This window comes from Canis aureus, chromosome 25, assembly GCF_053574225.1.
Source record: "Canis aureus isolate CA01 chromosome 25, VMU_Caureus_v.1.0, whole genome shotgun sequence".
Classification (NCBI taxonomy): Eukaryota; Metazoa; Chordata; class Mammalia; order Carnivora; family Canidae; genus Canis; species Canis aureus.
Window position 1 is genome coordinate 3,256,798 of NC_135635.1, and position 26,514 is coordinate 3,283,311.

General features: G+C 40.8%; 1 protein-coding gene across 5 annotated transcripts in view; it reads right to left on the reverse strand.

Moving 5' to 3' along the window:
- The window catches only part of SCN8A (sodium voltage-gated channel alpha subunit 8), a 179,016-nt gene that overhangs the window by 73,031 nt on the left and 79,471 nt on the right, over positions 1-26,514 (reverse strand). For 4 of the 5 annotated variants that reach the window (XM_077869992.1, XM_077869988.1, XM_077869989.1 and 1 more), the window contains exons 3-11: positions 25,961-26,080; positions 23,933-24,021; positions 23,151-23,279; positions 21,262-21,353; positions 9,877-10,098; positions 8,716-8,779; positions 6,106-6,247; positions 4,385-4,591; positions 3,240-3,533 (exon numbers count right to left, since the gene is read on the reverse strand). In XM_077869992.1, coding sequence (XP_077726118.1) covers positions 3,240-3,533; positions 4,385-4,591; positions 6,106-6,247; positions 8,716-8,779; positions 9,877-10,098; positions 21,262-21,353; positions 23,151-23,279; positions 23,933-24,021; positions 25,961-26,080 — 1,359 coding nt within the window. Of the gene's footprint in view, positions 1-3,239; positions 3,534-4,384; positions 4,592-6,105; positions 6,248-8,715; positions 8,780-9,876; positions 10,099-21,261; positions 21,354-21,509; positions 21,602-23,150; positions 23,280-23,932; positions 24,022-25,960; positions 26,081-26,514 lie in introns of all 5 variants that reach the window. The other variant, XM_077869993.1, reaches the window with a different exon arrangement.

Consider the following 26,514-nt stretch of genomic DNA (forward strand, 5'->3'; position numbering starts at 1 on the left):
GAAGCCCAGTTTTATTTGTCGAGCTAGGGAGCAATCAGTGCAACTCTGTGCTGAAGCCTATAGATTAATCAGAGACCATTCAATAACAGTGCTAAGGTATTCATTAACAAGCTCAGTGATGGCTCTTACGACAAGGGTTGGATGACAACAAAGCTGAGTCACACTCTTCCCCAAAAGAGAGTGAACTAGGAGAAAGGTGAGGTGAAGGTGAGGGTGAGGGTGAGGGAGAGAGAGAGAGAGAGAGAGAGAGAGAGAGAGAGATGGCTCCAGGCCACAGACAAGACCCAGAAGGGTGAAATCAGATTTATAAAAGTCCCCCCATTCATTTGTCCAACAAATATCTGAATGCTAGCCATATGCAGACTCTGCCTTTAGCACTTTATCTAGGAGAGGAAAGAATGTGAGTCCATGCAGAGTAAAAAGCAGCACATAAAGGGGTATGTATAAAACACAGTGGAAAGAGAAATGGCAACGTCCACTGAGGTGTGGCATGGGGGAGGTCAGGGAAGGTTTTCTGAGAGAAGGATGTGAAGACTAAGTGTGGTGTAGACATTGAGAGACGGAAAAATAGGGCGTCTTAGAGAGGGGGGTTTCTGGAGCAAAACTGAGGACAGGAAGCAAACATTGTACATGAGAAGCAGCTAGCAGTGCATTCTGCTCTAAGTCCAGGGTGCCTGACAGGGCACAGTGACCGGGAGCTGAGCCGGCCAGGAGAAGGGGGCCCTAGGACTGCCAGCTACAGGGCTGGTGCTTCATTAGTAAATAGAGTGAATCTGATTAGGGTCATTCCCTCTCCCATTCTCTGTGATAATGATTCTACATTAGTCAATATTTTCTTTAATGCCTCTACTCAACTTCTCATTCCCTTCAATAGGACTTTGAATTTCCTGTATTACTATACACCAGAGACTGTCCGGTGTTGTCTTCCTCAACTCCCTACTCCCTATTTACAAACTTATCCATACCCACCCTCCCCCTATTTTCCTGACAGCTGGGGATAAGGTGCCCCTTTCCTGTAAAGACTTACATCTATTTTCACATCTTCCAAGACTGTGCTCCATTTTCTCTTTTTTTCTTTTTTTTTTCCATTTTCTTTTCTATTCTACTCCATTTTCTACCTCCACTTCGCTTCTTCTGGGCTCCCCGCCCCAGATTATAAAAATAATTTCACCCATATACTTTAAAGCAGTTTGTATGAGAAGTCTACACTCACTGTTTCCACTTCCCACTTCACTTCCATATGGTATCCATCCTTATCCTGGACTGAAATGTGTCTTTAAAGTTTTCAGTGACTTATATTGCCAAATCCAGTACATATTTCCAATTCTGATCTCATGAAGCATTTTCTGTTAAATTTCAATCCATTGATCACTCCCCTGCTTTCTCCAACCTTTGTACTCTCCTGGCTTCACTGTACTGGTTCTCTTAGTACTTCTAATGACCATTCATCCATTTTCCTTCATGAGCTCCATCTCCGATGCCCACAGATATCAGTGGTTGTGCCCCTAGCTCACTGTTCCTTAACCTGACACAACCTCTTTGAGTAACTCGTCAAGTCTCGCAGTCCCGATCACCATCTCTCACCTCAGGACCTTTTCCTGAAGCCATTATTTGCCTATTTTGTGTCTAAAGACCTTTTCTACTTTTTTATTGTTATCCAACAAATAATTCAAGCTTGAGGCATCCACACTGAATTTACTTTTTTCCAACCCTAGAATGTCTTTTCGTTTTTCCTATTGCTTTCCCATCAACACACACATACATTACCCCTTTATCCTTTATTTACCTTCCCAAGAAAGTCATTACTGAACCTGCAGGTTGTGGTAGATCTGTGCCCTCTAAAACACTCCAGCCAATGGGAATTATGGAACAATATGGAACAATATGGAACCATCAATATTATTACAGAAATAAGTTTTAGTGGTTGCTCCACTACAAGGATGGTGTTCTAACCACTGTGAACTTCTAGGACCCATCACAATCCCTGATGCATGATAGGCACTCCAGGACTGCCTGGTGGTGAATAATGAGAGCTCCGTTTTAGGAAACACTCTATCAACAGTATATAAAACATGAAGGAGAGGGAGAAAGATCAGAGGAAACAAACCTGCAGTGGTTAACTGCAGTAGAATGAAACAATACAAAGGTCTGAGCTAAGGTAGGATTAATAGGATAGAAAGAAGGGGATGACACAAGAGACTCTGCTGTGATAATGAATAGGACTAGCAGAGATTGAACTGGGAGGTGAGAGATACAAGGGATGTCACAATGAAGCATCTCTGGGAGACAAGGAAAGACACTGGATACACTGCCATAAAACTAGTAACTGTAATCTATTCTATACCTTATAAACTTTCCAGCATTTCCTTAAAATGGGGAATTAAATGGCCTAAGAACTGGATTTTGGTGGTGGTCTTTGAAATCCAAAAATAAGTGTTATGTAATGATATTTATAGTCACAGAAAGCTCAGTAATTATCATACTTCTTCTCTTTCTTTCTCTTAGTTTCCTCATTTATCAAAGTTGGGTACAATTGGAGGCTTTTAATCTACCATAGGCTAATTTATCAGCATGACACTATATCTAGAATAATTAATTACCAGAATTTGCCACAGTCAAATAAGGTGACCTAAAGAGTTTCAGGACTCTTTTTAAAAAATCTACAATTATATGGAATTTTTTTTTTAAGATTTTATTTATTTATTTATTCATGAGAGACACAGAGAGAGGCAGAGACACAGGCAGAGGGAGAAGCAGGCTCCATGGAGGGAGCCTGATGTGGGACCCGATCCCAGGACCCCGGGATCACACCCTGAGCCAAAGGCAGACACTCAACCACCGAGCCACCCAGGCATCCGTATGTGCAATTCTTAAACAGAGATGTTTAAGAAAGCTAAATTCTGATGTTCCGATCTTTAAGGAGAAGGGTGCTTCTTTAAGTTTTAGAATGGAAGGCCCACTGGTGTGACAAGGACCTTTTGGCTGAAGTAAGTCTGTTAAACGTGATCATGAGGTCCTAGGGCTGGCCCAGAGTAGAGAGTGGATGCAGGATGGGAGCAGAGGGCTGTTCTAACATGTCCACTGCCTGCCCTTAGGGAGCAGTTTGGAGTATGGAGAGGTAGGCCTTAGGACCCAGGGAAGGGGCTCCAAAATGTAGAGCCAACGGGGAATGGGAGAATCAATGAGATTAGGAAAAGCAGAACTTCTTAGGCTTATGTGATCCAGTGCAAAGAGTTTACCTGATTCATGATGGAAAATTTCCTCCCTATTCTGTTGTCTGGCAGTCGAAAGCCCTTCCTTCTCATACCATCTTCTGACTCTGACTTAAACACCTTCTCAGGATCCCCTTTTTCCTCTCCTTCAGAGAGCTCCTTCTGCTTCCTCTTCTTTCTCCGGTTACGTCTTTCTTTAGCACTCTTGGAACTGAGTTTAGATATTTCAGAGGAACTGCGAGGAGAGCCTGCCCCTTCTTCGCCTTCTTCCTCGATGGCATCTTCTGAAACAGTGCCTGCGGAGGTGGCCATTGCAGCAGCCTAGGGGAGGAGCCACAATGACATGCCAGTCAGAAGCTGTTAACTGGAGCCACACAAAGCCAAGCAACCAGTACCCGATCATTTCCTTTCCCATATGAAGCAGGGGAGAAGGAGGAAGGTGAATCAGCTGGTATAGGAGACTATGCCCAGGACCTGGCTGTCTCCATTTCCAGGTTGATCTGTGTTGTGGCACATGGCCCTACATAAATAGAGCAGAACCTCATGGTGAGAACTCTGGGATTTCTCTTGGATTTCTCAGACAAGAACCTAGCTGCCTTCTTAGTACCAAAAGATTTCTTCTGGGCAACTATGAAAATGAATGCTAAGAAACTACACTGTACATCATTGGCCCAACAGTATAAAAACACTTGTATACTTGGATAAGTATCAGAAAACAAAATGTTAGGGTGATGACATCACTCATCCGGTTTTCAAATTTTACTTGACTATTTTACATGTATCTTCTTTTCAATTACAACCAATATTTTCATGACCATAGAGAATCTCTGAAGAAGATCCTAATGATTTCCTCACAAAAAGGCTATGCTTACATGAGACACTATATACTCGGCTCTGGTCACTTGTTTTTCTCCCAGCCACTGTAGCAGTTAACTGAACACTAAGCAGTTGAGAAATTCAACTAGAGATCAAATTAACGAACAATTTGGCCATTAAGACAAATGGAATAACTGGACCCACAATCTGCAGTTGTTACTTGGGTTATTTTAATCAGATTAATGACTTTTATTTGACAACGTGCCCAAAAAAAGATGGACTGGAATGACAATCAGATGGAGCCTTAGTCACGGTGATCTGGCCGGAAGGTCTGTAGCAAAGAATTGATCACCAACCTGTGCCTCTTCCTGTTGCTTCTTAAGTTGCTCCAACATTGCTTTGAATTCAGCCTCTTTTTGCTCTGCCTCTTCCAGTGTTGCCTGATTCTGCTCTTCATAAGCCATGGCCACCACAGCCAAGATCAAGTTCACGAGATAGAAAGAACCCACAAAGATGACCAAGACGAAGAAGATCATGTATGTTTTCCCAGCTGCTCGTAAGGTCTGTAAAGACAGAAACCATTTTCTGAGTCACGTGCATCAAATGGACCAGCCTGAAAGTAACTTGTAATAATGCTTCTCTGCAGGGGCACCACTGCATTTTGAGTACAGCAGTTCCTTTGTTGTGTGGCGAGCCCACATACTGCAGAGCACTTAGCATCCCCAAGGGCCAAAGGGCTTCCTCTATCTTTAGCTCAGAGTAAATGTCACTAGTATGTCCCCTTCACTATGACAGAAAAACTCCTCTTCCATTTCCAAATACTCTTGATACACTCTTTTCATGGAAAAACACTCCATTTTTCAAGGAAAAAATGCTCTCAGCTAAGAATTCTAATTGACTTTGTTAGTTGGTTCTAAAACAAGTATAAAGAAAAGAATGCAAGACTTCAGCTTATTTATCTACTGGCCTCAAAGAGCACTGGCAGATAAATTCCATCTTAGGGATCAGGTCCAAGTCATAGGAAATCCCCATCTTGAGTGACATCCTTCCTTACCCTTCTGCAATACGGTGGGTTTTTAAAGAGGGACATGGCATAAAGAGCAGTGGAGACAGAAGAAGAAGAAATATCTAGGACTAGTCCCTTCACTAGTAGTGAGCAAACAGACATCAAAGAACACTTGGGTTTTAAGTCATGCATATGTGACCCACTATTACTTAGTTTTCATTGTTATTGTTTTCAACCATAAATATTTAATGGGATTTAGTATTAACCACAAATATTTCACGAGAAAGATTTTAACCTGAGAGAACTCCAGGCTGTCCAACAGAAAGTGAGAATTCCCTACAGGATCTGAAAATTAGAAACTTCCCTTCAAGAGGTCCTTCGTGCCTGAGGGAGACATGTCTCTCATTCTCGAACTGGCATCACCAAATGCCAGAGTCAAATAGAAAACAGTGACTTATCATGGAATTTATAAGCTGGAAGACCCATAGCAATTACCTAGACTTACTTCTCCATTACCAGCAGCAAAGTTGCCTACGGTCACCAAGATAGCCCAACAGAATAAATGGCAGACCATTTTTTTGTTTTTTTTTTTAAACTGTCACAACCTGCCTGAGCAAGTCCAGATGTGTTACAAATCTCAAAAATGTTGATACATTCAATAGAAATTTCATCTTTATAATGTATAGCATAGTGCCTTGTACAGTCTGTTTAGTTGATGTTCCTTTAAAAAGTACGCTAATCCAAAAATCTGAGAAGAGAAGTACTGCAGATGGTCTGGTGAAACAACAGGACGTAAACAGAGATCGCAGACTCCCAGGCCAGGCAGAAAGCCTCCAAGGCCGTGAGCCTCCACGGCCATATGTGACTGGCTACTAAAGACACAGGGATGAAATCTGGGAGAATTCACAGAATTTTGTAAACTAGCTGACTCTGAGAAACGACATCCTAAGACCTGTGTAAGTCCTCACTGAAGGGCTCTTAGAATGTCCCCAACCCCATAGAACCTCACACAAATTCTGTCACACTAAAGAAAAAAAAGGCATTACTCAAATAAGACGTATTACTACTTACCAACTGATACAGGTTTTCCCAGTAGTCCTGGGTCATAAGGCGAAATAATGCCAAGAAGGCCCAGCTGAAAGTGTCAAAGCTCGTGTAACCGTAGTTGGGGTTCCTTCCTGCTTTCATACACTGGTATCCCTCTGGGCATTGCCTGAGAAAAGAAAGGGAAGTTTAGGGCTTTTCAACATAATGCTACCCAATTGTCAACTATAAGTCATCAGGACTGTGGAGATAATAGAAAACCATCTAGAAAGTCAGGCCAACAAATAGGTATAAAGGAGGAGGAGGAAGAAGAAAGAAGAAAGAAGAAAGAAGAAAGAAGAAAGAAGAAAGAAGAAAGAAGAAGAAGGAGAAGAAGGAGAAGAAGAAAGAAGAAGAAGGAAGAAGAAGAAGAAGAAGAAGAAGAAGAAGAAGAAGAAGAAGAAGAAGAAAGAAGAAGAAGAAGAAGAAGAAGAAGAAGAAGAAGAAGAAGAAGAAGAAGAAAGAAGAAAGAAGAAGTAGAAGAAGAAGGGGAAGGGGAAGGAGGAGAAGGAGGAGGAGGAGGGGGAGGAGAAGGAGAAGAAGAAGGAGAAGAAGGAGAAGGAGAAGAAGGAGGAGGAGAAGAAAGAAGAAGAAGAAAGAAGAAGAAGAAGAAGAAGGACGAGGAGGAGGAGGAGGAGGAGGAAGAAGAAGAAGGAGGAGGAGGAGGAGGAACAGGAGGAACAGGAGGAAGAATAGAAAAGAAAAAAGAGGAAATAAACAAAGTAGTCGGGTCAATGTTTCAAAAAAATGATGTCTTGGGGACAGCCTAGGGTCAGAGTCACTAGCCATGCCTCTTAAAAACCCCGATTCTTATGTCTTACCCAGACCTAGGAATAAAAGCTCTGGACATGGGAGCCATGAATCTGCATTTTAAGGAGGCGTGGCAGGTTATTCTTATGCATGCCAAAATTTGAGGATCACTGTTGTAGACTCATATCAATGTGCAATTCAACCAAATTCATCTTAACTACTATCCCAAATGACAAATAGCTAGCTAGAAGTTCTTCTCAATCATCCTTGTTCTCTTAACACTCAACTTTAATGACAACCTAAGTCATACTGGGGATTTCAGTAATCTCAGTTTTACCAGTTTGCCTGCTTTTAGACTCACCTGATATTTATTTCAATGTAATTTCTAGTATCTACTTTGATACAGAAATTAAATGGACTTCTATTTGTCATGGTCACCTTAAAACACTAATTCCTAGAGGCCCAATATACTCTGGATAACGATTTGACACCCTCAGATTTATATAATTTTCTGTTTACAAAGCACTTTCATGTATTGTTATCTAAATGGATCATTACAATAACCCTTTAAGGAAGTGAGAACATGACTTATTAAATCCATTTTATACATGACGAAATTGAGGCTCGCCAAAGTTAAACAGCTTGCTAAAAGACTGATAGCTAAAAGTGGTAGCAGAATCAAGATTCACATTATATGGCTATAAACTTGTGTTCATAGCAGCGTTATTCATAATAACTAAAATATGGAAGCAACCCAAGTGTCTGTTGACAGATGAACGGGTAAACAAAATGTGGTATATACAGACAATGGATTATCACTCTGCCTTAAAAAAGAAGAAAATTTCTGACATATGCTACATAACATGGGTAAACCTTGAGGACATCACGCTAAGTGAAAGAAGCCAATCATAAAAAGACAATTACTGTATGATTCCACTTACGCGAGGTACTGAGAGTGGTCAATATCATAGAGACAGAAAGTGGAATAGTGGTTAGTGGTCCCTTGGGGACTGGGAAGGGAGGGGGAAATGGGAAGTTAGTGTTCAATGAGTATAGTCTCAGTTTGGGAAGATGGAAAGTACTGAGGATAGATGGTGGTGATGGTTGTATGACACTGTGAATGTACTTAATGTCACTAAACTAGACACTTAAAAATGGTTATAAGAGTAAATCTTATGTTCCATGAATTTTACTACAATTTTTTTAAAATGGGGAAAAAAGGGATAGCTGGGTGGCTCAGCTCAGTTGGTTAAGTGTCTGCCTGGGCTCAGGTCATGATCTCGGGGTCCTGGGAACAAACCCCGAGTTGGGGGTGGTTCCCGCTCAGCTGGGAGTCTGCTTCTCCCTCTCTTGCTGTCCCTCCCCCTGTTCATGGGTTCTCTCCCCCAAATAAATAAATAAAATCTTAAAAAAAAAAAAAAAACAGAAGAAAAATATTATCTTGCTATTCTGCTCCCTCACCATGCCATCAGGCCTAGTATGTTTTGGGTCATCCTTGGTACTAATCTACTACCAAGACAGTGTCCCTACATTATATCTTATTAATCATGTTACAGTAGAATGAAGGGAGTCTACAAGAGACAGTCAAGGTATCTGGCGTTATAGGCTCTACCCTTACTTAGCCTTTTACATTTTTAATTTTGTCTTGAGACTATAGGCACATTCACTTACTAGTGAAATGCCAATTTTGGGTGGACAAATATGAAGCAGGAAGAAAATCTGAGTCAACCAAAATGTCAGACCCAGTTAGGATCTACTACATAAGCACAAAGAGAAGTGAAAATATTGCCCATTTTCATCTGACACATTATTTTAAGGGAGAAGAATAAAATTAGGCGAGTTACTTACCCAGCATCAGAACTGTTCCCACAGAGTAAAGGTTCCAGCATGCCAGGAACTATGTAAAAATTTGCTAGAAAAGTTTGAAGAGGCAGGAAATGAATAAGGCAGATTGAAGTGAATGAGAGAGTAAGATCACACCGTTCCTAACTAGCCCTGGCAGTCATTGATTTGAGCTCATATATTCATTCTTACCTGAGTAAAACCTGGTAAGAATTCTTTCCCATTAATTATTTTCTTTATATATTTGAGGTCATATATTCTTACCAGAGTAAAACCTGGTAAGAATTCTTTCCCAATAATTATTTCCTTATATATACTTAAAAATGAAAAGTGCTACCATATAGCCCTAATGCAATGACCTTTTCACAGACATTTGACCTCCACTCATATTTCAAGTCTACAGGCTAGTTTCTGCTACTTGAATCTATGGGGTCTGAAAGTGAGTTTTCTAAGCTCTTTACTCCTTTATACAACTTTAGCCTTCAATCCTTAAAACTACTCTTTACCACAGATAAGCTAAAACCCTCACTAAATCACATTACCATGTCCTCTATTAATTAGAAGGCACGTTTCCCTTGCCTGTATGTGTCGCTGAAATTGCCTTTGCAACATTTTCTTATGGCTACTTAACTGCCTTTAGTTCCTCGAGGACGGTGAGTAGTGCTATTGCTAACTCTTCCCCATTATTTTATGGAAATACTACCATACTTAACGTCCCTTAGTGCAGACCCAACTGCTGTGCTTCCTGAACTGAAATTATCAGAATTCCTTCGCTACAAGGGGCTCAAATGGTTATCTGGAGATTAACTGACTCCCCCTAGCAGACTGATTCCTAAGGTCTTATATGAAGAGAGCTGACGAGGCATATTCTGAACTTTTCAATGTTTAAGTATCTGAGGTAAGCCAAGTAGGGAAAAAGGTATTTTTATCAAATTCCTAAGCCTGGTTTTCAGAGCAAATGGAGTTTCTTTTTGGTTTTAAAGGGATAGCCAGAGAGCACTTCTGAACACAGTCCTACCCCGGGGACAGGGAATCACTTCCTCACTGCTTCCATAGCCCTGGGTTGCATCCCAGCCCCAGCTACTTCTGAAAGCCCAGTGACGGCTTCAGACCACTAAGATAGAGGCAGACTTGTCTTTCGCCCCTCGCAGAGAAGGGGCCACCTACTTTTATTGTTGATATACTCCTCCCAGTCAAAGCCTTTGGTGCCATTTTCCAGATAGCTCTCGTTGAAGTTTATGGGCCACACGACACACTTGTTTCGCAGGTTGCCCATGAACAGCTGCAGTCCGATCAAGGCAAAGACACTCAAGCAGAACACTGTCAGAATCATCACATCTGACAGCTTCTTCACTGACTGGATTAGGGCACCCACAATGGTCTTCAGGCCTGAGGAGATAGAAGCCCCAGAATCAGAGTCATCTCAGCACCCTCCCCACCTCCCCCAGCCTCCCTCTTAGCTGCGGGCTTCTACTCCTCCCACAGCACCACCCGTGAACCATGGCCACTTTCTTATGACACTGGGTCAGCAATATTATCAATTTTTCCACAAGTATCAATTCTTAAGTCAATCATTTTTAAGAAGAAAAAGGAAAGTTCCTTCTCCAATAGTCGGCTCTTTTCTTCCTGGAAGTACTCCCCTGAGTCTGACTGCTGCTTAGCTCCTCAAATGAATACAGGCTCTTACTTGCCTCAGAACCTTCGTACATGCTGTTCCCTCTGCCTGGAATGCTTCCTTCCATTCCCCTGTCCTACCCACTTCTATTCATTCTTTGGGCTCAGCTTAAATTTCAGTTCCCTCATAAAGCCCTCCCTGACTTTACAATTCCTCTGCCTCCCTCATTATTCATAATAATTTAATAGCACCTTATACTTTCCTTTATAGCATTTATCATGGTTATAATTAATTATTTATGTCTGTCTCATTCCCAGCTGTATCTAGACTGCCCAGCCCATGGCAGGTACTCAATAAATATGTGCTGAATAAATAAATGGGAAAATCAGGGATTGAGGAGGTTTCCTGGTTGGGCAGAGAACTACTAGAAAGTTTAAAAGCCAAGTTGTGAGAAAGTACAATAAATATTTTCCCAAGAGTTCTGGAAATACCAATGTATTGAAAAGGTTAATTATTATCAACCCAGTATTTATGGTTTGTCTTCCCATTTACAAATATACCTTCTCTGGATCACACATATGCCCTGTTCTCTACAAGTGACCTTTTTTCTGTCCTAGATTAAAAACAAAATAAAAAATGTCCAACCCACTTAAACTCGAGATTTAAATACAAGCCACTGGTTCAAATTTGAACCTGAAAGTAGCTTTCTTAACTGCAATGGAGGGATCAGTGATAGGAAGCACAGAAGACATGGTGGTGGGTTCATAACGTTTGGGTCAGAACGGATTCTGTGTGAGACTCCCCCCGGCAGGCCCAGACATCAGGCCATCCAAAGGACATGGCCAACAGAGCAATGAGCACTCCAGAGAGGGCAGTGTACCAGGATAGGCGGGAGGTAGACACAGCACCTTGACACACGGGCCTCAGGAGTGATTTCACCCCTGATCTACTTCTGAAGGCAGGAATATCAGATTAAAATTCAAGAGAAATCCTAATCTTGGCTTTGAAGTGTGAAGCTAGGTATATAATTTACTACTCTTAATTAACTTATACCACTTACTAGTATAACCTGAGTGATACACTTAACCTCTTGGAATCTCAGTTTTTTCATCTTTAAAATGGGAATAATTATGGTTGAGTATCACAGGGCTCTTGTGATGATTAAGGATAATTCATATAAGCACTTAGCCCAGTACCTGGTACATAGGAAATGACTCAAGTGTTAACCATTTTTGCCTGAACCTCTGTTTATTCATTTATAAAAAGGTGTTTACAATACCCTTCACTGGGTTGTTGTGAGGCTTAAACAAGATAATGAATGCAAAATACCAAGTACAGTACCTGGCACTTAACACTTGCAAGCTATCACTGTTACACATATGTTGCCCTCCTCAAAGAGATATGATTGGGCTAATGACACTGCATGGCTAACCTCGTATCATGGTGATCTAGGAGGGAAGATGGACGTGACTGGTTCTTTGCTGTATTTTGCAAGTAACCACTTAGAATGTTTAAAGTTGAATTCAACAGAATTTTCTATCTGAGTCCAATAATAGTAATGCATGGCACAGGACTTGACACAAAGCAGGCACTTAACATATTTTTATTGAAAGAGCAAATGAATAAGAAATCTTTCCTTTCACATAGATACCCTGAAAGGGATCTAAGAAGAATGATTTTTTTTTTAAAAAAAGAGCTACGAATTAAGATTTTAGAGCATAAACGTGTGAAAGGTGTGTGTTTTCTTATAAAATGGACCTTCCATGGATACTGTGGCCACCAAAGGAATTAGAAGAACTTGTCTACATTAAAGGTATAGGATACAAGACATTTCTAACCTGATTCTTTTCTCCTCATAAGACTGCAGGAACATCCGGGTGGTCAGTCGGTTAAGCATCTACCTTTGGCTCATGTCATGATCTTAGGGTCCTGGGAAAGAGCCCCGTGGCAGGCTTCTCTGCTCAACGGGGAGTCTGCTTCTCCCTCTCTTTGCCCCTCCCCCCAATCATGCTCTTTCCCTCTCTCTCAAATAAATAAAATCTTTAATAATAAAAAAAAGACTGTGCAAAAAAAGTACCAGACAGGAAATCAGAAAATAGAGATCCTGGTCCTGGCTCAGCCAGTGACTATGACCCACTATATATCAGAACAAATTCAGGGTCCCATCTTATTTTCTTATACACAGAAAATGTGGATAAACACAGGAGTAACGTGGCACTGAGCAGTAGAGGAAAAGCTGAAGAACTGTCTTAAAAAGTCTTTCAGGGATCCCTGGGTGGCGCAGCGGTTTGGCGCCTGCCTTTGGCCCAGGGCGCGATCCTGGAGACCCGGGATCGAATCCCATGTCGGGCTCCCGGTGCATGGAGCCTGCTTCTCCCTCTGCCTATGTCTCTGCCTCTCTCTCTCTCTCTCTCTGTCTATCATTAAAAAAAAAAAAAAGTCTTTCAACTTAGAGCAGAGATATTTATTTCTTTGAGATTAAGTAACTGAAATCTCAATCTTATATTCCAAAGGCTATGAGAAGCTGTATCACAGTCACACAGATAAGTAAGAAGATACTGGTGGTATAAAACAGAAGGCAACCATCAAGAAGTAAAAGTTGTTCCAGTATTATGGGCCTTATTTACATAAGTTGCTGAGGAATAGAAAAGTCCTTCACTTGGGCAGCCCAGATGGCTCAGCGGTTTAGCGCCGGCTTCGGCCCAGGTCGTGGTCCTGGAGACCCGGGATTGAGTCCCACGTCCGGCTCCCTGCATGGAGCCCGCTTCTCCCTCTGCCTGTGTCTCTGCGTCTCTCTCTCTCTCTGTATCTCTCATGAATAAATAAATGAAATTTAAAAAGAAAAAAAAAGAAAAGAAAAATCCTTCACTTGATTTTTTGGCTTGGTTGAGGCGGGTCTATAGTAAGTGAATACTTAAATTCTAGGTTCCTAAAATTATACAGCTCTGTTTCCAAAGTCAAAGCACGATTTTAAAAAAGAAAATAGTTGAATAGGTCACTGAAGAATGGTGGTAGTTTCTTTTCCCTGGACTTCTTTAAGGAGAACTTGTATCTCTCCAGAACGGTTGAGACAACCACTGATCTCAACACTGGATGATTGCTCAAAGCCTTTTCTATTTCCATTTTAAATGAATTGAGAAAGGAGCTGTAAGCTGTCATTTGTAGTAGTAACAAGAGTATAATGCTACCAAATAGTCAAACCAATGCATTGGTGATATCAATCAATAAAATTTTTTAAAAACATACAATTTTAGCATGAGTCTAATCTGATTTTCCTCAGGTGGGAACTTTATGGACAGTTCCAAGCCCATATAACAGAAAATTCCAGGCCACGAGGCTCAAATTATCCCCTATTCTATGAAGCTGGACCCCCAACAGCCTCATTTTTAGGAAGTGATGGTCTGTTAGTAGGTTACAGATGTCACGGTGGACATCATCCAACCTAAATCCCAATATTTTCCTCCAGGAACTTAGAATGGGAAAAAAGACATTCCAGTAGTCTTTTCAAGTGGAAGGAATGATAACATATAAATTTGGGAACTAAGTGGCAGTTACAATCCGTCATTATATTAGGATATGTCTGAGAAGTAAAGGCAGGTAGTTAAGCTAAGAGACAGAAAAAGGTAATAGACACATGGAGAGAAAAAACATGAAGACAGAGTACCAGCCCTTAGATTCCCTGAAGTACTCATGAAGCCTTTCACTTGCAACCAAAGATGTTCAACTAATAGACCAACCATACATGAAACTCATCACTTTCCTGGGGACAGACTTAAATGCTCTCAATCAGCTGCTTAAAATCGTTTCTCCATAAACCAGATGTCATTGCTGAAGAAATCTGTAAACATGAGTCAAGAAGGAAAAAAAAAAACTTCAAGTGTTTTCTTCTGAAGTCTGAGGTTTAGACCAACTCCTTGGTGAGAGTTCTTTCAGGTTCAAGAAATGTAAAGTAGGAACTTTTAAGTTGGAAATGGTATTCAGCTGCTAATACTTCACAGGGGCTCAGAGAAACAGATCTTAATTAAGCAAGAATAACTACTAAATAACACTAACTATGGTTATCAAAAAGTTTACTCTCTAAGCTTTCCATTCAGGTCCCATAGGAAGAAAGGTGATGTGGTGTAATGTTAGCATGCCGAGCTAGACTCATAATTATACAGCAATATTAAATGTATATGGTCATTGAATCATCTGGCTTCTGCCAAGACTCTTCTTCCTTCCATTAAGGTTGATGACTGTGAATGACCATACTTACAGACCTCAATGCTAAGTTACGGAGATGAAGTTATCAATGCATTTCTCTCCCTTCCCCTCCAGTTTTATTGAGAAATAACTGACATCACTGTAGAAATTTAAGGCATACGTCATGATGGTTTGATTTACGTGTCCTGTGAAATGATTACCACCGTAGGTTCAGCTAACATCCATCTTCTCGTATAGATACAATAGAAAGAGGAGGAGGAAAAAGAAAAAGAGGGAAAAAAATTCCCTCTTGTGATGAGAACTCTTAGGAGTTACTCTGTTAGAAGTTCCCTATGTATCATACAGCGGTGTTAGCTCTAGTCATCATGTTGTACATCACACCCTGGCACTTTCTTTCTTATGTCTGGACCTTTTGACCACCTTCATCCAATTCCTTCTCTGCACACTCAACCTCGGTTATCCACAAGTCTGATGTCTTTTTCTGTGAGTTTGTCTGCTTGTTTTTAGATTCCATACATCAATGAGATCAGACAGTATTTGTCTTTCTCTGTCCAACTTATTTCCTGAGTATAATGCCTTCAAGATCTAACCACATTGTCACAAATGGTAGGATTTCCTTGTTTTTTATACCTGAATAATATTCCATTGTGTATATATCTCACAGCTTTATCTATTCATCCATCAATGGACACTTAGGTTGTTTCCATGTCTTAGCTATTGTAAATAATGCTGGTATGAACACGGGGTACAGATATCTTTTTTGAGTTAGTGCTTTCGTTTCCTTTGGATATATTCCCAGAAGTCGAATTGCTGGATCATATGGTAGTTCTATTTTTAATTTTTGAGGATCCTTCATACTGTTTCCCATAGTGGCTGCACCAATTTACTAATCCCAACAGTGTGCAAGGGTTCCCTTTTCTCCACTTCCATGCCAGCGTTTGTTAGCTCATCTCCTTGATGGTGGCCATTCTAGCAGGATATCTCGTTATGGTTTTAATTTGCATTTCCCTAATGACTAGTGATACTGAGCATCTTTTCATGCCCTTAGTGGTCTTTCATATAATGCATTTCTTAAGCTTGAGCTCTATAGTCTTGCCAGCAGTGACTGATGCGCCCTAGTAAATGAAGCCAGGCAAAAGTGCTCCCTGTTACCACCAACACAGGTCAATGAGACAAGTAGCTGCTGGTTGAATTCCTAACCTGATGCACACAAGAATGGAAAATGCCACTGTTCTGGCTGTGACAGGAAGTTGCCTTGCTTCTTCTACTGGCTCACAACACCACATACCAGAACAAGCAAGATACTGACTGAAAACTGATTATCCCAAACAGAGCAGAATGCTCCTTCAAACGACTCCTACACAACAGAGTGTGCAACAGAAGCCACGTGGGGGCAAATTGGACAGCAAGAACTCTTGGAAAAGGCTAACATTAACTAGCACCGGGATGAGTCTAAGCAGAAGCAGTTAACACATTTACTATAGATCAGGAAAAGACAGCTGGACCTGATGTACAGAATTGTCTGCTACTAAGAGGAAGTCAGGACATTTGAGGAGTTCTGAGAAACAGGTGAAGTCCCCACATTCAAAAGCACCTCTGAGCCTCCTGTTACCCTTCATGATGTCCGGCAATCCCTTGGACAAACGAACAAAGCCTGCTTATGTGCCAAGTCCAGAGAAATTAGCTATGCATACTGGGATCAAAATCTTCCACAGTGGTGATGCCAGATTACAAATAAAGTAAGTTTCTATTTCCTAGTTTGTGGCTCAGGTTGAGAAATCTGTCTGGTCCAAAGCAACATGAGCTAATTCTACAAAATTAACATTGGAATAGGTCTCAAGAGCAGTAATGAGCAGTTCTCACCCCAGGGAAATAGAATTCCCTAATTCCCAAAATCTGGTTTGGTTCAGACAAGCCCTAGGGTAAAGCTGTGCCAGGTCAGTTTTCCTGCCCCAGGTTCCAGCCTCACAATGATATTCGTGAACGTTCTTTATTTTATTTTTCATGTTCATTCCAATTTATCCATAAATGTCTTTTTTTTTTAAGATTTTATTCATTTATTCATGAGAGACACACACGGAAAGAGAGAGAGAGAGAGAGGCAGAGACACAGGCAGAGGAAGAAGCAGGCTCTATGCAGGAAGCCCGACGCGGGACTCGATCCCGGGTCTCCAGGGTCATGCCCAGGGCTGAAGGTGGCGCTAAACCGCTGAGCCACCTGGGCTGCCCTGTGAAGGTTCTTTAGATCAAAAATAATTTGGGAGAAATTTGGAGGCAGTAGATTTATCTACTCAAGATCAGATTTATATCACAAAGTCTGAGCGAAATTCAAACTAGCTTCCAAAGGTAGTTCAGTGGGATCCCGTGAGACTCCAGGGTTTTCCCCACTCAGGACTCCTGTGTTAAACTTGTTATCTTTTCTGAGAAGCAATGGGAAAAGGAGAAATACAAAAACAATTGGATTAAGAACTAGAATATTATAAAGGAAATAAGGGGTCTACATATAGTCTGAAAACACTTTCTATCCCCCTTCATTGTGCAGCAGAGATTGCCATACTCATACTGCATACATCTAAAGAAAGTGCTTTCTTTGTGAATACTGGGGTGGGAAGAAGGAAGGGCCCATCATTTTTCCTGCTTTTTATCTGATACCACAGGTAAGGAGAGAAAGTAATTGAAATGAAAGCACAGAAATAAAAAAATCAATGAGAAAAATAATTTAAAAATTACAACTCTAAAGAAAGCAAAATGATATTAAACTAGTGTTGGCAAACAGAGAAGCAGGGCTTTTTGGGAGTCACTGAAATGGTGATAGAAATGAGAAGCAACTGGCAAATGAGGCTGTCCCAAATGGTTTTGTTTACACCATGAAATGCTACTCAATAGGAAAAACCTCAGATTCCTGCTTTGAGATTTCTGCCCTTTCTTTGGGGATGTCAGTCCTGAGGCACGTGGTTCAAACATGCAGAAAATGAAACTTCTGACAAAGTCACTCAGCTCATTTTTATATCCGGGCCCCAAATGAATATAAAGTAAAAACGTAGTTTTTGTTTGTTTAAAGATTTTATTTATTTTAGAGAGAGAGAGTGACAGAGACAGAGAAAGAGAGGGGGGAGGAGCAGAGGGAGAGGCACAGGCAGACTCCGTGCTGAGCACAGAGCCCACACTGGGCTGGATCCCACCACTCCGAGACCACAACCTGAGCCGAAACCAAGAGTCAGGCGATCAACCGACTAAGCCACCCACGCGCCCTGAAAACAAAGTTTAAGACATGAATTTCTAAACAGAATACTTCAATGTCAAGTTGAATCCACTGAATTCTGGACCAAAGAAAATGTAGAAAGGGTCTTTTCCTGCAACTGCAGTTTGTATGCATTGTTCTTCAAGCCAAGGCCTCTGAAGCAAAAGGGAAACCATGCATATCTAGGTCTTCAGTTAGCAAATAAAAAGGGTCAGAATGTGGGTTTGGTCTTTTCTAAGCCACTGGAAGGCTTTAAATCAAAGCACCTCTCATCCAAAAGGCTAGAGCTGACTGATGCACTGCACAATCCCATCTTCTGGGAGTCCTGACCATCATGATACATTAAGAACATCTCCCAAAGGTGCTAAGAGGGAGGGCAGTACCAGCCCAGGTGAGTGTGTGAGTTCTCTGGGAAAGGAAAACTCTCCTGAAAGTTGCTGAAGGCTTTGTGGGATCTTGCAGCCCCATGTCAGTTCTGTGGTTGCTCTCACTTCTGTTTCTGGCAGCTTCAGCAAAAGCCCACAACCAAACTGGGAACAGGCAAAGGCAAAGAGAGTACCAATTCCACTGCACTGATCCATGAGTAAACTTGGTATGCAAAACAATGGCTTTCACTAAGAGGGGACTGAGGCCTGGCTCTACAATCGAGTCAGAATGACTGAGATTTCCAATCAAGAGATGGCACCAGGTCTAGTGACTCATATAACAGTGCTCTCACCCTGAAAGGAGACCTGGGTAACAGGCAGGTAGGAGTAGGGCAATAGTCCTCTATAAGGATTATGAGGAGCAAAAGGACTTAGCATAAAAAGTCACACTTTAATTCAAGGATCAATTATACCAATCATTGACAGAGATCTATTACTGGCTTTATTACCCCTCAAAGTTATTTTCCATCCCAATCAACTTCACAAAGCCAGCTCCAGGGGCACCTGGATGGCTCAGCGGTTGAGGGTCTGCCTTCAACTCAGGTCCTGATCCTGGGATCCGGGATTGAGTCCTACATTGAGCTCCTTGTGGGGAGCTTGCTTCTCCCTCTGTCTGTGTCTCTGCTTCTCTGTCTGTGTGTCTCTCATGAATAAATAAATAAAATCTTTAAAAAAAACAGAAACAAAAGTAAAGCCAACTCCAATAGGAGTGCTTCTAGAAACAGGAAGCAGGAATCTGTTTCAAATTATGAAGTTGAGGGCAGCCCCAGTGGCGCAGCGGTTTGGCGCCGCCTGCAGCCTGGGGTGTGATCCTGGAGACCCGGGATCGAGGCCCACATCGGGCTCTCTGCATGGAGCCTGCTTCTCCTTCTGTCTGTGTCTCTGCCTCTCTCTCTCTGTGTCTATGCATAAATAAATAAAATCTTTAAAAAAAAAAAAACAAATTATGAAGTTGAGGTCTAAGTCTTGATACAAACCCTTCCTTTGGGTTTAGGTTTCTTCTTTATGATAGTAATTGCTACAGTAAAATCATTTATGGAATTCTATGTGTTTATAAATATATTTATCGATAGATAGATTAATAGTAAAGATAAATAATGTCATGCCAGCCAAGAGTTACCTAGCAGAAATGGCTGTGGTCAGAAGCTATCCATACAGCAGAGACAGAAGCTAAGAGCTAGACCAGAGATAGCATCTGCTGCCCTAGTTAGTGAACAGAACGCAGCTTTCCAATTTAATTCTGGAAGAGAAGTTTTGAGATCACAAGAACATAAAGAGACAGATGCCTTGCAGAGTATGTTGGGGGAAGTGAGCAGAAAACATGGGATCCTATTTAAAAGAGGCCAGAGACGATAGAGAGTAGAGGAAAAATGAAAGTAAGGATTTGGTGTTCCAGATGCTTGAAGAAATAAGACAAGGCCTGCCTAAGGGTTAAGCCACCATCAATGAGCTGCATGAGGCTGCCTGGAGAATGAGCTTCGCTTTTTGTCAAACAGATTTAAAAATGGCTAGGAACTGAATCTTGGTAAGTCAGGGTTGTAGTTTTTTTTGCCGAGAAGATAATACTCCAACTGACACCCAGGCTCTAGTTGATAGGGAGAAAGCTCCCACTGCTAACAATAAAGGAATTCATTTTTAGTAGGGCTCAAATTGACTGGCCCACTTCACAGCCCAGATTTGTAAATGGAGAAACTGAGGTTTACCTTCCTTGAGGTTCTCAGAAAGCCACATTCCAAGTCAGCCTTCTCCAGCACTCTACCTTTGTGCTTCCCTCTCTCTGTGTCTGATATTTAGATAAAGTTGAAAAGGGGAAAAGAGGAACATTTCTGAGTCAGCCACAAGAGCCACGTGACACGAGGAACAGGATGCCTCTGTTCTTCATGTCCCTGTTTCTACAAAACTGCAGTGGAAAGCTTGGTCCCCTGAGAATCTTCCCTGAGAGCCCCTGAATGCAACCAAAGTCCAGTCCACAACCACAGTCTTGATTTCTGCGACATTACTGCCAGTATACATACCTCAGGCCCGCAAGACTAACTAAAATATCTTTCCTTCCAGATTTCAAGACCAGCCTTTAGAAAAAAACAGCCTTTAGTTAAGCACTACCTAGAAGTAAGGATTTAAATTAAATTAAGGATCTCAAGTTGGGGTCCACAGAGGGTTTCAGCAGGGTCTGGGAACTTTTCCCTGATTCTCAAAAGGATCCAAAACCTTCAAAGGGTTAAGAACCAATGAATGGGCTAGGTCAACCAGGACCAAAAAGAAAAAGGCAAAAGTTATAAAAAGATTGTCGATTAGCTACTTCTCAACCACCCATTGATTGATTCCTTTTATTTCTCAAGGTTTGTCCTTTTTGCTTGCCCGTACATTCAGATGTATGGATGTTATCTTACCTTTGACTGTTTTTAACGGCATCTGCACAAGCTGTCATTGGGATTTGTGTTTGAGAATGGCCTCTGAATATATACACGGTAGATATCTACTGGTTCTTACTCCAGTGAAACAGACAGCAATAGGATGTGATAGTGATTACTAAAGTTCATTTCACTAACTCCAAGGCTCTCCAATTTGGCTCTAATACTGGACTAGTTAACAGGGTAGGTCTCTTCTGTGGTTAAATAATTCCATTAACACAATAACAATAAAAGTGTAGTTCATTGAATAACATCCCATCAGCAAACCATGCGACAGGAAGCCTAGAGATCACAAGCAATGGGATGATGGGGAATGTTAAGTTACTGTAATTCCATGAGGCCAGAAAGCAAATGATTTATGTTCAAAGAGACAGCTAGCTTCGTGACAATTTTTTTTTCAGATACTGGAAGATCCAAGTGAATTTTAAGCACGTGCTTTTTCAAAGCATGGATGGAATGGGGGCTGCATGCCTGGCAAGCGCTGTCACTGAAACTGCCTTACGACCAAAGGGCCATTCCAGAGAACGTCTCTGAGGAAAAACATGCGGAATGCAAGGCCATATCAAGTGTGCTAATGCCAGTTTCGAATGTGGTGGACAAAATGAATGGCAGGGAAAGAGAAGATGAGGCAGTCAGTTTTGTGTGTAAATTTTCTCACCTGGAATTACAGAGATAGTTTTCAAAGCTCGGAGAACCCTGAATGTTCTCAGCGCTGAGACATTGCCCAGGTCCACAAACTCTGTCACATATCTGTAGTAAGGGAGGTCACACACAGACACAAATGACAAACACAAACACAAACACAAACACCGAAGGAAAAAAACAAAAGCACAACAAAACAAAAAGTACAATACGTCACGTCAGGGCCCTAACCCAACACCTAACACCAACCCCGGGCCATCTTACCTGGGATTACCGAAATAGTTTTCAAAGCCCTCAGTACCCTGAAAGTGCGTAGAGCTGAAACATTGCCTAGGTTTACAAACTCTGTTATATACCTGCAGAATCAAACCAAAGTTAACTTGTAATGGTACCATTGGGCGAGGGTTTGACAATGGGGGGAAGAAAGGGTCTTATATACAAGCTATGATTTCATTTGCTTTGTTGTTGAAAAAGAAAATTTCAAAATATAAACATTTAAAGAACACATTTTTGTTTTCAATTGGGCAAGGAGAAGTCAAAAGAATATTTGAAAGAACTGATACAACCAGGAGGTTCCGAGGGCTTACTCTCTTAATCAGCATCGTGCTGTGCAGATCCCAATCAGAATGACTACTCTCGGTCCATTCATTATTTTTTGTAAAAAGGAAGGCCAGGAGGTATCAAAGGCTTATGTTCCCAAGCTTTGTGAACAATTTCTTAGGAAAAAGGAGGCAAATTTCTGCAGCAGAAGCCCCATAAAAACAAGTTTACATTAAATAACTCCCTAGTTGACAATGGCAAAAATGCCTAAATGTCTATATATGACTTATCCAAGAGTTGTAGGCATATCTTTGCAGTCACACCTAGAGATGAAGTACCTGTGACATACAAAAGCAGGGCTCATGATCATGGGATCAAAGCAAATAGTGTGTTAAGTGCCCATTTTATCACCAGCTCTGTGCCCAGCAAGGACACTTAAATTTTAAATGAACACCAGTGTGTATTCATAATGTTGGAAAACTAGAAATTACCTTAATATAACAGAAAGTCAAAGTTTCAGTTTCAAATATTCAATGCGTATCATTCTTTCATTCACATTTTACAGCTGAAATACATCTTTCTGATGCTCAGACCCGTATATATACACAAACGTACTCAATCTCTTACACATCTGCATGCACACACACAATCTATACAACACTCTTACTGCCTACCATACCACAAAGTGCTTCCCCACCTGAAAATACAAATAATAAAGTCTGCCATAACTCTTCTACCATTAGTTAGGTTTCCCAAAGAGATACATGCTTATCGTTAAAACAACACAAATTACCAAGAGCAGCTAGCATGGTAATGTGGACTTATACTCTTTTCTTGCAATAGTTTGAAGTTCTGGTCAGGACTTCCTTGGAAGTGGCCAGTTTGGATGCCTTAGCTCATTTTTTAACTCTAAAATGTGCTCTCAAGTCTGCAACATCTGGGGCAGCCTCATGAAATGGCATGAGATATAACATACCCAGGAAACTGATTTTCAGCTTAAAATTCACACCTAAAAAATTTCCAGTCTTCACCAAGGGCCCATGGTGATAAGCGTGCAGACGTTGGTCAGCGTTAAAAGGGGGAAGAAAATATGAGAGCATGTCAATGGAAAATCACTTGCTACTTTCTTCCCTAGCTGTAAAGCCTTGGCTTACCTTCTCCCATATAAACATGCTATCATTGGTGTGAAGTGCATGACACCCTCATAAGCAAGAATCACAGGCATGAGCACATTTGACCTTATATGGCTACCCAATAATTCCTCTTGTAACTGGCCACAAACGCACACTTACAAACACAACCAGGCATACAACCACCCATCTATAATCACACCCAGAGCATCAATAAAGTAAGCAGACAACTTACGCCATCATGATGACACTGAAATCTAGCCAGTTCCATGGATCCCGTAAAAAGGTAAAGCCATCTATGCAGAAACCTCTTGCAATGATTTTCACTAGTGATTCAAATGTATAAATCCCTGTGAATGTGTACCTGTCAAAGAAATGGAGAGCTTGAGGTAATTTCTGAACAGACAGAAACTTTAAATGAATCTTTTAAGATAATAGGGCCTAAAATATGGTTTCAAGTAATAGAGACTAAACAGAACAGGCACAGCCAATGCAGAAGAAAGGAAGGCAGGAAGAGAAAGGGATGCTTTGAAGGAAACTTACCGAAACATAAAACCAAGAACTTTGGAATGTTGTACTGGGTGCCATCTAGCAGGTGATCATTTTGAAACCAGGTGAGGAGACCCCAGAGCTATTTTTTAACTTTAGACAAGTAAAAAAAATAAAAATAAAAATAAAAATAAAAAAAAAGGAAACCTCCTGTTGGAGAAGGCAGTGCCATGAGGGACTAACTGAGGGCACAACATGGCCCTGGGGCAGCAAGTCAAAGGCACTGGCCAGCACAGGAAAGAGTGGAGGTGAAGGGCAGTAACTTCCAGAGTGCACTTTCTCTTTCTAGAGTTGACTTCTAAGGATATTTCCTAAATTCCACATGGATCCTCACCCCCTCTCTGTGAAGTAAAGAGTGGGAAAAACCATTTTTCTTCCTTGATGGATAAACTGTATAAAAGCAAGATTCGGTGAGTAAAAAAATCTTTAAAACAAGCAAGCAGACAAATAAGTAAACGAGCTACTTACTCCACATTCTTCGACCATTCAGGAGGGTTACTAAAAGTCATGAATACACAGTTGGTCAAAATAGTGCACATAATGATCATGCTAAATACTGTAGAAAAGAGTCAAGGGAGAAAATACAAAATCTGGCCTGTTGTCTTCCTGAGAAAGCAAACATATTTCATATTGGGTATCATGAGAATTAAATCAGTAACCTGGAAGGAGACAAGACACAGAAGACCAGGAAATGGTGAGGTGATAATGAAAGCGCCCAGGAACACAGACTGCCGCCATATGTATCCACACCTGACCGGAGAACTGTGGTGGACACAGCAGGACAGCCACTCTCTTTCTTTCATAAGGGCTGTCACTGCTCTACTCCTTTTGGATAAAACAGTCCCCTCTCTTGCCAGTTTAGCCTCAGCTATGGAATAAACCTCTAAATACCTTTATACATAGTAACCAGAAAAAATATATTAAATCTAACCTATATTATTCAGTACTCATTTATTGTTAATTATCTTATTTTGTATAACTACTTATTAGAAAATCCACATGCAATGTTTTTTTTAAATTGAGGTATATTTGGCACACAATGTTAGGTGTTAGTTTCAGATGGAGAACATAACAGTTCACTTTTTTCCCTAGTTCTCCAAAGGGCCGAATTGTCGTTAGCGGGCAAGGCAACAGCTGCTATGGGTGGCACGTGAACAATTGGGGAAACCAGTCATGGCTGGTTGGGTAAGGATTTCAAGGACATCTGTACCACCCTAGTCTTAAGAATTAGATAATGGGATAGATTTATCTGATCACTCTGGAAATGCCCAGGAATGTTTATGGATAGCAAGCTATTTTGTTGCCTTTTTAGTTTCACCTAAGATTTTTCTCAGTCCTTTCTGTTCTTGACTACTGAGAAAAAAGAAACTCCTTTGAGTTGAGTTTGTGGGTTACTCAAACTCAAACTGTCACTTTAAGAAGCACAGAAGCCAAAACTTATTTATTGCTAATTCACCCTCCCTTGCTAATGGCATTCACAATCTTCACTCTACTAATGGAGTTTTTAAAAGAAAAAATACTTCTTAGACCTGGATTTTTCTTCCAGGAATAAGAATACGTTCTGGTTAGAAGAGAAAAAGGCACTGTCTTCTAATCCAACAAAAGGGGAAGAAATCCACTGAATTATTTATTCCTTATAAACCTTTAGATTTCAGAACTATGTTACTTATAAACCAAACAAAATTGGGCTGCTAAATTCTTAGAGTTAAAATGTGGCAAAAGCTTCACAAACCAATTTACCAAATTGCACCTGCCAGTTTTCTCTTCCTACTTAGAGAATACAATATCCTTTGGAGCAAGGGACTAGGTACTGACAAATTAAATACCAACCATAAAATTTAAAGTCACTATGCAAAGTTGCTAAACTCATCACATAATTTTTCATCTGTCATATGCTCTCCTATATTAATAAGATATACAAGTTAGGCCACATGAATAAATTGTCATGTTCTGTTTAAGGGGAGTAAAGATACCAGAAAAGACTCATGTCAAGGTTACAGTCTAGATGTAAACTTCTACAGCAAGGAGGCCATTTAATCTGAGAAACCATCTCAGACACTTTCCATACTCACTGCTCAAGAAATCAGAAATATTCAAGGAGATCTCTAAAGCATTCATTCAACCCTTTGTACTCAAGAAGTAGCCTTCCAAAAATTCCAATACTGGATTTGCATTAAAGAACTGAATTGTTTGCCCCAAGACGAAAAATTAGTGAATGTTGAGCACTTTAAAAAGACTTCAGGTACAGGTTAATTTGTCTCTCTTCACAATACTAACAAAATTCCAGATTTCCATGATAGCATTCTATAGGAAAAAAAGAATTTGCTGAAGCTCAGCTCAGGATCTGGCGTAAGTTCACTCAAACTTCTGACTGGTGGGATAGTCAACTACACTACTGATAAAATATTTAATATATAACTCAGTTGTCAAAGTTCAGAAACATGTACCAGTGACCATGCAAGTGCTGCAATCACTCCACATTTGTAGAAAAGGATATGAATGTATCAAAATTTTAATAGCTATTCTTCTTATCAGGTTAAAAGGACTTAAAATGTACAAGGCAGGCGTGGCACTAAATCTGAAGAGAGTTTTCCCTCTGTTTAATACTACAAAGGTCTGTGGAGAAAGAAAAAGAGAAATTGTTAAAGCATGGGAATTACACCACACACAGCAACATTTTTAAAGGCAAGAAATAACCTATATTACCAAATGTACTTATAATTTTGACTTCCCAATTTGGTTTCTAAGGCAAGAGACCTTAAGGCACCGTAACTCTCTTTCTCCTCCCTCCCTCCCCTGCCCCAGATTATATACATAATACACAGTGGGCGCCGTCTTAGCAGTTTTGTACATTTCTATAAACTTCTTTCTTTCTTTCAGAAACAAGCCATATGAATTATACCTAGGGCATCCTCTGCCAGCTTGGGACAAGATACCGAAGTTCATTAATTTAGGATTCGTTCACTCAACAAATGTTTCCTACTACGTCCCTACTATGTTTCAGGCAATGTTCTCCGTGCTTAGGAAACAGCAGGGAACAAGGCTACCAT